Source organism: Arvicola amphibius, chromosome X (genome assembly GCF_903992535.2).
Source record: "Arvicola amphibius chromosome X, mArvAmp1.2, whole genome shotgun sequence".
Taxonomy (NCBI): Eukaryota; Metazoa; Chordata; class Mammalia; order Rodentia; family Cricetidae; genus Arvicola; species Arvicola amphibius.
Window position 1 is genome coordinate 137,004,810 of NC_052065.1, and position 14,391 is coordinate 137,019,200.

Here is a 14,391-nt window from a genome sequence, read left to right on the forward strand (position 1 = left end):
AGAAGCCATGCTTTACTCTATACTTTCCCAAGCTTTCTCAGTCTTTCTGTGGATCCAGTTATCCACGTGGTCGCCATTCTGTAGTGTGGAGCTGCAGGCTGCGTTCCTGCCACCCGGCTCCCACACGGCTAGCTTTACACCCGAAATAACAACACACAAACTGTATTCTTTTAAACACTGCCTGGCCCATTATTTTCAGCCTCTTACTCACATCTTGACTAACCCATATCTAATAATCTGTGTAACACCATGAGCGGTGTCTTACCAGGAAAGATTCAGAATGTCTGACCTGGTGACTGGCTTCATCGCATCTGTCTCCCTGAGGAGAGGCACGGCAGTCTGGCTCAGAGAGCAGAGGCATGGCGATTTATTAACTTAGGAGAGGTGTGACATCTGACTGAGCCATCTACCTCACTTCCTTCTTCCTGTTCTGTCTACTCCACCCACCTAAGGGCTGGCCAAGGCAGTTTGTGTATTAGCCAATGAGAATCCTCCATCACTTATTGGCTAACTCTTACATCTTAATTTAACCCATCTCCATTAATCTGTGTATTGCCACCTGACTGTGGCTTACTGGGTAATGTTCCAGTGTCTGTCTCTGGTGGGGCTATATGGCTTCTCTTCACTCTGCCTTCTTTCTCCCAGCATTCAGTTTAGCTTTCCCTGCCTACCTCTGTTCTGCCCTGCTCTGTTATAGGCTCAAAGCAGTTTCTTTATTCACCAATGGTATTCACAGCATACAGAAGGGAATTCCACATCAGCATTCCATTATAAATATATATATATATATATATATATATATGTATATGTATATATATGTATATACCAAATTTTTATTATTCATTCATCTGTTGATTCTAATTCTTTGCCATAGTAAATAAAGCAAGATAAACATAGAGGTACAAATATTCTCTGTGCATATGTCCAGGAGTGAAACAGCTGAGTCATATGGTAGTTCTATTTTTAATTTTTTGAGACATTTCCAAATAGATTTCCACAATGGTTATATTAATTTGAGCCCCCACTAACAGTGAATAAAATATGTTTTCACATCCTCTCCAACATATCTTATTAGATTTGTGATAGATATTATGACCAGATTGTGATATTTGAAAGCAGTTTGATTTGCATTTTCCTGATGGCTAGGAATATTGAACATTTAAAAATAGTTATTGACCATTTGTGTTTCATTTTTTGAAAACTGCATTATGTTCAATTGTCTATTAGTTGATTAACAATTTAATTTTATTGGTATTTAATTTCTGTGGTTCTTTGTAAATTCTGGATATTTATCCTTTTATGAAGAGTAGCTGGTGAAGACTTTTCTCTTATTCTGTGTGCTGTATGTTAACTGCTGATTGTTTCTTTTGCTATACAGAAACTTTTTATTTTCATGTAGTCCTATCTGTTGATACTTGGGGATAGTTCTTGTGCTATTGGTGTTTGAATTAAAAAGTTCTTAAGTACCCTGATACATTGAAAGGTATACCCTATGTTTTCTTCTAAAAACGTCAGTGTTTTATGTTTTAAATTAAGGTTCAAATGAAGGCAAAACTAGCAGAAGCATGAATAGACTTAGAATGTATATTAAGCGAGGTCACACAATCTCAGAAAGAGAAAAACTGTATATTCTCTCTTTTATGCAGAATCTAGCCAATAGTATATGTATATATGTAAACAAATGTACATTTTGATATAGTATAATATGAAGGAAAGAGAACAAGGAAGGCTAAATTATACAGGGGTCAGGAATGGCTGAATGCAGGTAATAGTCATGGGCTATTTAAGAGGGTATAAGCTAATGTTTTTTCTTGTTCTGATTCTGTCATAGATTTTTTTAGTTTTGGTAGTGCATAAAGTATATTTGATACTGAAAGCATAAAATTTAGTGTGATGCTTTACAGCTTCCATTATGAATGTTGAGACTTATGTTTTTAGAAAATGTAGAATTAATAATTTGGTAATTTTCAGAATAGAGTCATATACTATTGTATGGTTTTAAATAAAAATAATAATAAAAAAACAGTGTGTGGCAGTATGAATGTGGAAACCTGAGAAGGGATGCTGGCATTGAATTGGTGAGGGAATATCCTTGTGATTGAAAAAGAATGGCTGAGCCGGGCGGTGGTGGTGCACGCCTTTAATCCCAGCACTCGGGAGGCAGAGGCAGGCAGATCTCTGTGAGTTTGAGGCCAGCCTGGTCTACAAGAGCTAGTTCCAGGACAGGCTCTAAAAAAGCTGCAGAGAAACCCTGTCTCGAAAAACCAAAAAAAGAAAAAAGAAAAAAAAAAAGAATGGCCCTCATAGGCTGCTCATATATGTGAATTCTTAGTCATCAGGGAGTGGAACTACAAAGAATGATTAGATGGTGTGGTTTTGTTGAAGTAGTTATGCCATGTTGGAGAAAGTGTGTCACTGGGGGTGGACTTTGAGGTTTAAAAAGTCCATTCCAGGCCCAATCTCTCTCTCTTCCTGCAGTCTGTGGATCCAGATATAGAACTCTCTGTAGGCAGAGGCTGTTTGTTTCTGGCCACCCAGGCCCAAAATAATCACACAGAAACTATATTAATTAAAACACTGCTCAGTTTATTAGTGCAGGCTTCTTATTAACTAACTCTTACATCTTAAATTAGCCTATTTCTATTATTTTGTATTCTACTATGAGGCTTGTGGTTCACCAGCAAGGCTTTTGGGTGTCTTTCTCCTTCAGTGGCTATATGGCATCTCCCTGACTCCACCTACTCTCACTCTATATCTCTTGCAGTCTAGCTATATTCTGCCCTGCTATAGGCCAAAGCAGCTTTTTTTAAAAAAAAATTAACCAATGGTATCAAAACATATTCACAGCATACAGAAGAGAATCCCACATCAACTCTTCACTACTTCTCCAGCACAATGTCTGCCTACAATGTACTATGCACCCCACCATGATGATAATGGAGTAAACCTCTGAAATTATAAGCAAGCCTCAATTAAATGCTTTGTTTGATAAGAGTTGCCATGGTCATGGTTAGTCTTCACAGCAATAACACACTGACTAAGCCAATCCTGGAACTGAAGAAGGAGGCAAAGGGTAGCAAGCAGAGGATGCAGAAACCACCTCAGTACAGTTGTTGGGCTTCACATCCCAGAATCTCAAGCCTCAGGGCAATTTGGTGCTCCCAGACCTGGGGGTGAATTCGAAGATATCGAGTGAGTAATGGTGGGTCTAGAGAATTTACCATAGGTGTGGATGCATCCCGATTCCCTCGAAAAACCTAAAAGAGGATAGACAGTATTTATTAACTGGCTGACAAGACACAAATACCATTTATACCACCAGATTTTTGTTAGAAGCCTCAAGTTCAGTTTCTTCTTGTTCTTTCCCCTTTTATTCATCTGTCACAATGCTTATCACAACATATGAGTGACTTACTTCAATTGGCTTTCAGCATTTTAAGATTGAACTCTGGGTGATTAGATGAATCCATGGGCCAAAAAGTTGTTTTGACTTGTAGAATTGAGATCAACCCACTTATCTGCTATGTAGAACTACTCTAGCTACACCTTATATCTGAAATATTTTCACCCATGTCCAAAAATCTCAATGAAACAAAATGCTTTGCCTGAATTTGTATGTTGTCAGGTAATCTGGAGGTTGGAATCAAGAATCAACTTGTTGATGCCACAGACACTGAATTTGTTATTATAAGGTGAGTATAGAGTAAACATTCAACAAATGGTAAGTACCGCTATTAGTCATATATGCTGTTTTCACACATGTTAGATAGAAAGTTGGGAGAAAGTCTAAGGTGTCTTGCCACATTGAGATTTTGGGGTTAAGTCCACTTGTAAGCCAGTCATATTTGAGGAAATGAAAGTGCATTGTAAACTACTTCCAGTACTCTAGAATTGACAGAGACATCTCGCTGCCTGGACAGTCACCCAAAGTAAGTTCACAGTCAAAAAATTCAAAGAAAACACAATAATATTCACAATCCAGACTCTCTACATATTTTCCATCTTTATGTGGCTTATTATTATTCTATTACTTTTTAATATTTATTTTACTGTCTTTACTCCTTTAATCTATGACTGTCTGTACTGTGTCTCATTTTTTGTTTTATTTTATTAGATTTTTTAAAAAAAATAATACCAATCCAAATTCTCACTCCCTCCCCTCCTCCCATCCTCTCCACACACCCTCCTACTCTACCCCCTCTAATCCAAAGAAAGGGCAAGGCACCTTACCCTGTGGAAGGTCCAAGGCCCTCCCTACTATAACTAGGCTGAGTAAGGTATACATCCAAAGAGAATAGGATCCCAAAAAGCCAGTACATGCAGTAGGGATAAATCCCAGTGCCACTGCCAGTGGCCCCTCAGTCTGCCCCAGCCATACAACTGTCAACCACATTCAGAGGGACTAGCTTGGTCCTATGCTTGTTCCTTCCCAGTCCAGCTGGATTTGGTGAGCTCCCATTAGCCCAGGTAAACTGCCTAAGTGGATGAACCCCTCATGGCCTTGACCTATTTGCTCATATTCTCATTACTTCTACTCTTCAACTGGCCCTTGAGAGCTCAGTCTAGTGCTCTGATGTGGGACTCTGACTCTGTTTCCATTTGTTGCTGGACGAAGGTTCTATGGTGATATTTAAGATAATCATCAATCTGAATACAGGGCAATGCCAGTTTGGGCACCCTCTCCACTATTGCCTAGGGTCTTAATTGGTGCCATCCTTGTGGATTCCTGGGAATTCCTCTAGAGCCATGTTTCTTGCCAATGTCATAATGGCTCCCCCAATCAAGATATCCCTCTTCTTGTTCTCCTATCTGTCCCCCCTCCATCTCCACCATCCCATTCCCTCAAGTTCTCTTCAGCCCTCCCCTTCTCCCCTCTCCCCCTCCCTCTACCCCCCAGCTCCCATGTTACCAACTCTGTCAGGTGACCCTGTCTGCCTCCAACCCCCAGGTGGGTCCATATATGTTTTTCTTTGAGTTCACCTTATTACTTAGTTTCTCTAGGATCATGAGAACTATAGACTCAATATCCTTTGTTTATAGCTAGTATCTACTTATGAGTGAGTACATATCATATTCATCTTCTTGGGTCTGGATTACTTTACTCAGGATAGTGTTTTCTAATTCCATCCATTTGCATGCAAAATTAAAGATGTCATTGTTTTTTAGTGCTGAGTAGATGTGCCACTCTTTCTTTATCCATTCTTCAATTGAGGGGCATCTAGGTTGTTTCCAGGTTCTGGCTATTACAAATAATGCTGCTATGAACATATATGAACAAATGCTTTTGTAGTATGAAGCTGCCATACTGATTTCCAAAGTGGTTGTTCACGTTTGCATTTCCACCAGCAGTGGATGAGTGTTCCCCTTACTCTACATCCTCTCCAGCATAAGCTATCATTAGTGGTTTTGATCTTAGCCATTCTGATGGGTATCTCAGAGTTGTTTTGATTTGCATTTCCCTGATAGCTAAGGAAGTTGAACATTTCCTTAAGTATCTTTTGGCCATCTGAAATTTTTCTGTTGAGAATTCTCTATTTAGTTCAGTACCCCATTTTTTAAATTGGGTTATTTAGATTTTTACTGTCTGATTTCTTGAGTTCATAATCCAGACTCTGTAATTTCCATCTTTATGTGGCTTTTTATTTTTTTATTCTATTACTTTTAAATATTTATTTTTATTATCTTTACTCCTTTAATCTATGACTGTCTGTACTCTGTCTCTTTAAATACTTCATTTTTTTCTAAATCATTTACTTCCTTTTATGACACCATATATTATTTATCTTCTCTTTCCCAAGCCTATGTACATTTTTAAAACACACTGTGACCCATTTAGAGGTCTTTTATGTCTGAATTTGTCTTTATTGCATATTTGTAATTATCTTTGGATGAGGAGAACTTTTTTTATTTAATGCTAAGTGGGCATTACTAAGACCAACTCCACACTCCTGCCTGCTTGCTCTATGCAGTCCAGCATGGTGGAGACATGTTTGCTGCTTCTGAGAGTCATGCAAATTGCCCCATTTTTAGGCACACAGAGGATCTATATTACCATTATGCAAGTTGTGGCACTCTGCTCACAAAATCTATTTAAATGTTCCATAGCTGGACCTCGTCAGAGTTCATACTGGAAGCATGGCCCAGGAAGTTGCCATTTCAAAATGACGTGACTTTTTTTTCTACTATCACTGAATCAGCAAGATCTCTCTTAAAGGAGTCAAAGCATGCTGCCAGCAAGCAAAGCCCATTTGGGAAAAAATGCAGCTAAACTTTTTTAGTGTCTAGAATTCCTTTCCAAGCCCTCTCATGTTTTACATGGATATAGTCGACCACATTGGAGCACCAATTTGTTGTAAGAAGGCTGCCTGTTGGTTCCTGGATCCTCAGCCCCAAAATAACCAAATAGAAGCTGTATTAATTAAATCACTGCTTGGCCAATTACTTAAGCATATTGCTAGCTAGCTCTTATATCTTAAACGAACCCATCTCCATTATTTTATATTTTCTCATGAGGCTTGTGGCCTACTGGCAAGGATCCAGCATGTCTATCTCTAGTGGTGGCTCCATAGCTTCTTGCTGACTCTACCTCCTTTCTCCCAGCATTCACCTTAGTTTTCCCTGCCTAATATCTACCTTGCCAATAAAAGGAACACATAGAAGGACCTCCCACACCATATCTTGCAGAAATCATGTTTGAATCATTTAATGTACCAGGACTCTACATTGCAGTACAGGTAAAAACAGTATTGTCTTTCTGATTCTCACAGTAATCCCAAGGCCTTCTGTGCTCAGACTGGGCTAGACATTTCTCTTTTCTCTCACCCCATCACAGGTTTGAATCAAAGCACCATAAAGAATCTTGCCTGTAATTTATTTATTTTGGTTTTTTTTTTGAAAGAGGATTTCTCTATGTAACCACAATGGCTGTCCTAGAACTTGCATTGTAGACCAGGCTGGCCTCTGACTCACTGAGATCCACCCGCCTCTGCCTCCCAAGTGCTGGGATTAAAGGCTTGTGCCAGTACTGCCAACTCTGTAATTTATTTTTATATAACTACCACTAATATAAAGTTGGTATGGCTCTACAGTTTTCCCAGGTAGAGTCTCATGTGTTTGGGTGTCAAGTTAGAGGTGTAGATGTGCTTTTTTTGTTTTTGTTTTTATTTTTTAAAGCATTTTACAGTTACTTTGGGTCACTGTGAGCATAAGAAACAACAAAAAAATAAAATGACAAGACAGCTCAGAAGCATAACATCCACTGGAAAACAAAATAAGCGCAAGCAATGATCCTACCACTTGGGAAGGTGAGCAGGAAGATCTAGGTCAGCCTGGGCTATAGCATGCCACACCATATCTTAATGAGTCTAAAAGGTTGTACCTAATTCACTTTCTCTATTAATTTGCATTATCAAATTATGTTTTAATATCTCTTCACTTTTTACATTCACACCTCTTTAGTGAGTTTCTTTTATGAGTCTGGTAAACAAGGAAAACTATAACTATCTAGTCTTCAGCTCCTTCAGAGACCAGAGAGGGAAATATTAACTGAGTAAGCAGGAAGTGCAAGCAAGCAACTTCCAAAATATGTGAGAAATGACAGAAATAGCTGGCTGCCTGAACGGTCTCCCAAACTTCCTCTGCAAGGTTGGGGCATTCATCTTAAGCCTGAGGCCTACAATATTCAACAGACTTTTCTATAAAGCAGGATTTCTTTAGAAGAAGAATTGTTGTGCCTTGTCTTTACAATGTTTGGCAACCACTCTCTTTTGTGTCCTGCTTATCCAATTAGGGCAGCATACTGTCTGTATGTAGAAAGTATTGTTATTGCATATTGAAACCACTGAATTTATACCAGATGATACCAAATTGATTTTATTACTTATTCAGTTACAAGATACAATCAGGAATAGGAATCATCCCATATATAACACACATGCAATCTCATATGGGTGGGCCAGGTTGTCTAGCACAAGGTAATGCAGAAATTGATCAATTATTATTTGGAAATGTGCTGAAGGTCTTATAATTTCATAAAAATATATTGTATCAATAGCAAAGGTTTAAAAAATGATTTTCCATCATGTGTCAAGAAGCCAAGGAAATTATAAAGAAATGTCCTACTTGTTTTTAATACAACCAAACATACTACCTACAGGAAATAACTCCAAGGTTACACAAAGGAATGACACGTGCAGATGCATGTGTTCCATTTTATAAAATTTGAAAAACAAAAATATATACACCTCACCATTAATACCTAATCAGGTTTTCAATGGCAACTGCTTTGAGTTCAGAAAAGGCTGATTCAGTAGTCACACATTTACTAGAAGCTATGGCCATCATGGGTATACCTGTACAAATAAAGACAGACAATGGCCCAGCATATGTCTCTAAGAAAATAAAATAGTTTTTTGCTTATTATAATATATAGCACATTACAGGTATACCACACAATCCTACAGGGCAAACAGTTATAGAAAGATCAAATCAAACTCTAAAGGATATGTTGAATAAACAGAAAGAGATGATAAAGACCTCCAGAAGTAGATTGTATGATGCATTATTAACTTTGAAAAGGTACTATAATTTCTGCTGGGTCTATTCTTGCTAATTGACAAAGTTTCAATTTTCTTTTTAGAATTAACTCAGAGACATTTTCCACATAAGTTTTTAATTTTTTACTCAGTTTATGTGGTAAAAGAAGATACATTCTAAGGTAATATTTTCCCACTGCATTAAAATTCCTGTAGGGGAATGTTTGGAGGGTAATATGACCAGAATGCAATTAAGATTAATATCCACACAATCCATGTGTGTCTTCTGTAATTTCTTTTAGATCAAAGCCAATTCTCTCTCAGCTTTAGCTGATAAAGTTCTTGTTACTATCTATGGTTTTGTTTAAATTAATGAGTTCATCAGGTTTTATCACAACAGTGGGCCATAGATGGGAAATGTCTCCTAGCAATCTTTGAAAGTCATTAAGAATCTGCAATTGATCTCTGCTAATTTGCACCTTTTGGGGTCTAATTTTTTGTAAACCTATTTACAGCCTACATAATTAATAGAATCTCTTTGTATTTTTTGGGAGCAATCTGTAATCCCCCACAAGACAAAATTTTCTGTTTTTTAATTTATTTTTTATGAATACAGTATTCTGCCTGCATGTATGCCTGAATACCAGAAGAGGGTACCAGATCTCATAGCAGAGATCAATTGCAGATTGAGAGGGCCCATTAGCTGATTCACCCTACTAACAGCTCTTAGATCGGTTACCATTTTCCATATTTCTTTTAAACAACAAATATAGAATTCCAAGGGCTGATTGATTCTTCAGTATGCTGAGCATCTAGTTGCTCCTGTACCAGCTGTTCTAAAGCCTGCAGTTTCTCAGTTGTTAAAGGCCATTGCTTAACCCATACAGGTTTGTCTGTCAACCATTTTAAAGGCAGGATTGTTGGTGCCTTTGAAATAGCAGCAGCTGTTGTGCCCTGTTTGTGTACAACCTGAATGGTCAGTAACCATTCTTTATAAAATTTTGTAGTATTTTTTTCCCAGAAACATATCTTGACTTACAGTTTGTTTCTAAGATTGGGGTAATGTTAATCTGAGAATTCTATTGCTGTAACAACCATATCACCACAAAAATCATTGCTATGTTAGCAATTATGGCTTTAATTTTCCTCTGTTATTCCACCCCTATACATATACATTTGACCCATCTTGTTCTCAGTTTTACATGATATAACATTCCAACCCTAAAACCTCCTGAAAAGGCCAATTTGGATGCCAAGATATTGGTGAAATAATTGTTACATCTACACCCATGTCTACCAGACCTTCAATGGCAATGTCATTTATTTGTATTTTTATTTTTTTTTAAATATTTATTTCTTTATTATGTATACAATATTCTCTCTGCATGTATGCCTGCAGGCCAGAAGAGGGCGCCAGACCCCATTACAGATGGTTGTGAGCCACCATGTGGTTGCTGGAAATTGAACTCAAGACCTTTGGAAAAGCAGTCAATGCTCTTAACCACTGAGCCATCTCTCCAGCCCCTTATTTGTATTTTTAATATTGGTCTTTATTTATAGAAGTTTGCCAAAATCTCACTTTATGGGTTCTCCTGATTTTTGTTTTCTCTTCTATAGCTGTTCTATTATCCAGAGCAGTATGGTTTCTTACAATAGGCATTAGTTTTTTTTTTAATTGATCTGGGAGGGAGTTTCCTCTATGATGGCAGGAAATATTGAACTGGATTTGGCATAGGGGCCTGTGAGAAGCCCTTCAAGGACTTTCCCAATGGCAAAGGATTACCTTGAATATCCTTTATTTACCTACCTTCATTAGTCCAATGCCTGCCTTTGCTACACCTTCTGCATAATCCAGAATGGAGGGACATTCTGAATGAATTCTGCTTAGAAAAATCATTGTTTCTAGGAATGCCTTGATTATATCCCTTTTTAGGTGACCTTGCTTGCCGCAATTAACACACTTGACATTTTAATTTTCCTTCAAACCTCTGGAAATCACCTCTTCTATACAATGAATCCATGAGATTCAATATTGATTTTATCTCACATCCAGTCCTCCAAGGATGCTGATCTTGCCTTTAATGACCTAATTATCCATTTGCATAGAGGATAGGCATTTGCAAATTCAGAGATTTAAGTATTATTTGTCTAGTTTCTGAATTTGGTATCATGCTATTTACTGCTGATGTCAATCTTTGTAAGAAGTCCATGAAGGTTTCTTTTGGGCCCTATATGACTTTAGTAAATTATTTAGTCTTCTTTCCCACTTTTTCAATTCTGTCCCAAGCATTCAAAGATGCTGTATGGCATAAAGCTAGGATGTGATCACATATAGGGATTGTATTTGCATATTATCATAATCTCTTTATCCAAAAAGTTGATCTTGGGAGATTCCCATACCTCTAGCTTACTCCATTGTTCAATAGTCTTACCCTCTTCTCTGAACCAGTTACTTCATTGTAATTGTGGAGTAATTTTAATTGTAATTTAAAGCTCTAAAACAGCTTTAACCAATTATATCCAGTCTTTAGGGATAATTCTATCACAAACTGACCATGAGGTTAACAATTGTTACACAAAAGGTGAATTCAAGCCATATGAGACTATTGCTTCCTTGAATCTCCTTAAATCTAACATTGGTATAGGAGTCTACTCAGGTTTTACAGAGTTCCTATCATTTTGCAATTCTTGTAAGGTTACTGGATATATTAAGGTTGTTTGTTTGAAAATCTTAGGCTGTTCCTCTCTAATCATATAATATAGTGCTGAAAATGATTCTCCATTAAATTCTTGTGTCTGGAGTTGAATATCTCTATGATCTGTTTTATTAAGTTTTTCTAAAACTTGTATCAGCACCCAGATAAACCAACTTTTTAGTGATAAAAATGATAAAGCTGATAATGTTTACAATTGGCATTACATAAATCCCATTTAAAATAGGTATCGTCTCATGTATTTATTACATTCTCAAACTGTCTGGCATATTATCATACAGAGACACAAATCCCTCCAATGTAATAGTGTTTCCCATCTTTTGAAGATTTATTTATTATTTATGTATACAGTATTATGTCTGCATGCATGCTGCAGGTCAGAAGAGGGCACCAGATCTCATTACAGATGGCTGTGAGCCACCATGTGGTTGCTGGGAATTGAACTCTGGACCACTGGAAGAGCAGTCAGTGCTCTTAACTTCTGAACCACCTATTCAGCCCATGTTTCTCATTTTTTTAATGTGAGAAAAAAATCTCTTAACTAATTCCTCCCTTTAAGAATTCCCAATTTTCTCACCGAATCTGCAACTCATGATGATGAAGATGTGAGGCTTACTTTTGCTGCATAGATCAGTTAAACTTGACTGGATTTCAATGTATCTATCTAGTTTGGCAGCAGCCTGAGAAGAGGGTTCAGGGAGAGCCCACCAAGAGAGAAGAAAGAACAACATAGCTGGTAGGGTGGTGACTCCAGCCACATGTAACTCTGGCCTAAGCTGGTGATTGTAAAGCCACAGGCCAACAGCTTTCTCATGAACTCCTACCCCAAACATTGGGTGCCAGGTATAGTATAAATAATAATAACTCAGAAACAGATATTGGGGTTCAACCTGAAGATCATAAACCAAAGTAGCTCAGCCACTGGCTCTTACCTCTACCTCAGACCGAAATGGGTGATCCTGACTCCACAAATCCTCAGACTGAGACTGAGACCTCTCTGCTCCTGCCTTATATTCTTCCTAGTGTTGGGATTAAGGGTGTGCACCACCACTGTCTGGCCTCTATAACTAACTAGTGTGGCTGCTGGGATTAAAAGTATGTGCCACCACTGCCTGCCCTGTAATGCTAACTAGTGTGACTGCTATATATTCTGATTTTCAGGCAAGCTTTATTTATTTATTAAAACACAAATGCTATATCACTATAGGGATCCTGAAAAAATTTAGAATCATGGTTCAATTTTAGCTATAGGAGTGTGTGAGGCTGCATTGTCTCAGTATTTTCTCTGAATTTGTCAATTGATAACGGGGCTAGACATTGTTGATGTATTTATTACTTATATATTGTATATAGTTATTGTACTTATTGTATATAGTTTTTTATTATAACCTCTTTTATTGTTTTAGACAAGAAGTGGAAATGTGATGATATCATGTTTGTTCTCTAACAAATAAAGTTTTCCTGAAGATCAGAGAGCACTTTGGAAATCAGTGTGGCAGTTTCTCAGGAAATTTGGGATCAACCTACCCCAGGACCCAGTAATACCACTCTTGGAAATATACTCAAGAGATGCCCTATCATATTACAAAATCATTTGTTCAACTATGTTCATAGCAGCATTATTTGTAATAGCTAGAACCTGGAAACAACCTAGATGCCCCTCAATTGAAGAATGGATAAAGAAAGTGTGGAATATATACATATTAGTGTACTACTCAGTGGTAAAAAAACAATGACATCTTGAATTTTGCATGCAAATGGATGGAAATAGAAAACACTATTCTGAGTGAGGTAATGTAGACCCAAAAAGATGAATATGGTATGTACTCACTCATGAGTGGATTCTAGCCATAGAATTGAGCCTATATTTCATGATCCTAGAGAAGCTAGATAGGAAGGTGAACCCAAAGAAAAACATGTAGTTATCCTCCTGGATATTGGAAGTAGACAAGATTGCCAGGAAAAATTGGGAGCTTGTGGGTGGGGGTAGGATGGGGGTAAGGGGAGATGGGGAGAGAGAAGTGAGAAGGGGAGGATGGGGAGAGCTTGGGGAATGGGGCAGTTGGGATGGAGGAAGGGTGGATATGGAATCAGGGAAGTATATATCTTAATTAAGGGAGCCATTTGAAGGTAGGCAAGAGATTGGACTCTAGAAGGGTTCCCAGGTGTCCAAGGAGATGTCCCCAGCTTGCTTCTTGAGAAGCTGAGGAGAGGGGGCCTGAACTGGCCCTATCCTATAGCCACACTGATGAATATCTTGCATATCACCATAGAACCTTCATCTGGTTTTGGATGGAGATAGAGACAGAGACCCACACTGGAGCACTGGACTGAGCTCCCAAGGTCCAAATGAGGAGGAGAAGGAGGGAGAACATGAGCAAGGAAGTCAGGACCATGAGGGGTGCGTCCATTCATCGAGACAATGGGACTGATCTAATGGGAGCTCACCAATTCCAGCTGGACTGGGACTGATGGAGCATGTGATCAAACCAGACTCTCTGAACATGGCTGACAAGGAGGGCTGACTGAGAAGAAAAGGACAATGGCACTGGGTTTTGATTCTACTGTATGTATTGGCTTTGTGGGAACCTAGTCTGTTTGGATCCTCACCTTCCTAGACCAACTGAACTACTCAGAAAGACTACTTTCTAAGCTGTTGAACTGTTTGCAAGCTGTGCAGTGTACTCCAGGTGTCTTGCATTCATGAGCTGTCACCCATATTGTGGTGAGCTTTGAGAATACAGCTGTCTTTGGGTCATTTCTGCTCTTGAAAGCTCTCACCCAGATTCCTGAGATTAATCCCAATAAAATTCATGGTTCATCAAGCTAGACTTTGATGGTATCTTTATTTTAATCTGTCACCGATTCTATCTGGGATGAGTAGACATTTATATCTCCCTAGGAACAGTATCATACAACAATATAGTATGGCAAATATACTGTAAATATTTGTTGTATTAAAGTCTGTGTGCTTGATCAAACTTCTGAGGAACATTAAGGTTCCAGATTTGGGATTTTGGGTGGTGCAATTTTATGATATATTTGGAGGCTTGATCATCTTTCATTAGACACAACTCTTATTATATCCTTTTAAACTTTTATTTATAAAAATACAAGCCTAGAGGAATTAAAGGAATGGTACA

General features: G+C 38.1%; 1 protein-coding gene across 4 annotated transcripts in view; it reads right to left on the reverse strand.

Annotated features, from left to right (window-relative positions):
* Positions 1 to 2,905: 2,905 nt before the first annotated feature.
* F8 (coagulation factor VIII) overlaps positions 2,906 to 14,391 on the reverse strand; it is a 159,820-nt gene continuing 148,334 nt past the window's right edge. For all 4 annotated transcript variants that reach the window (XM_038316790.1, XM_038316788.1, XM_038316787.1 and 1 more), the window contains one exon: positions 2,906 to 3,257. In XM_038316790.1, coding sequence (XP_038172718.1) covers positions 3,102 to 3,257 — 156 coding nt within the window. In that variant the 3' untranslated portion in view covers positions 2,906 to 3,101. The remainder of the gene's footprint in view (positions 3,258 to 14,391) is intronic.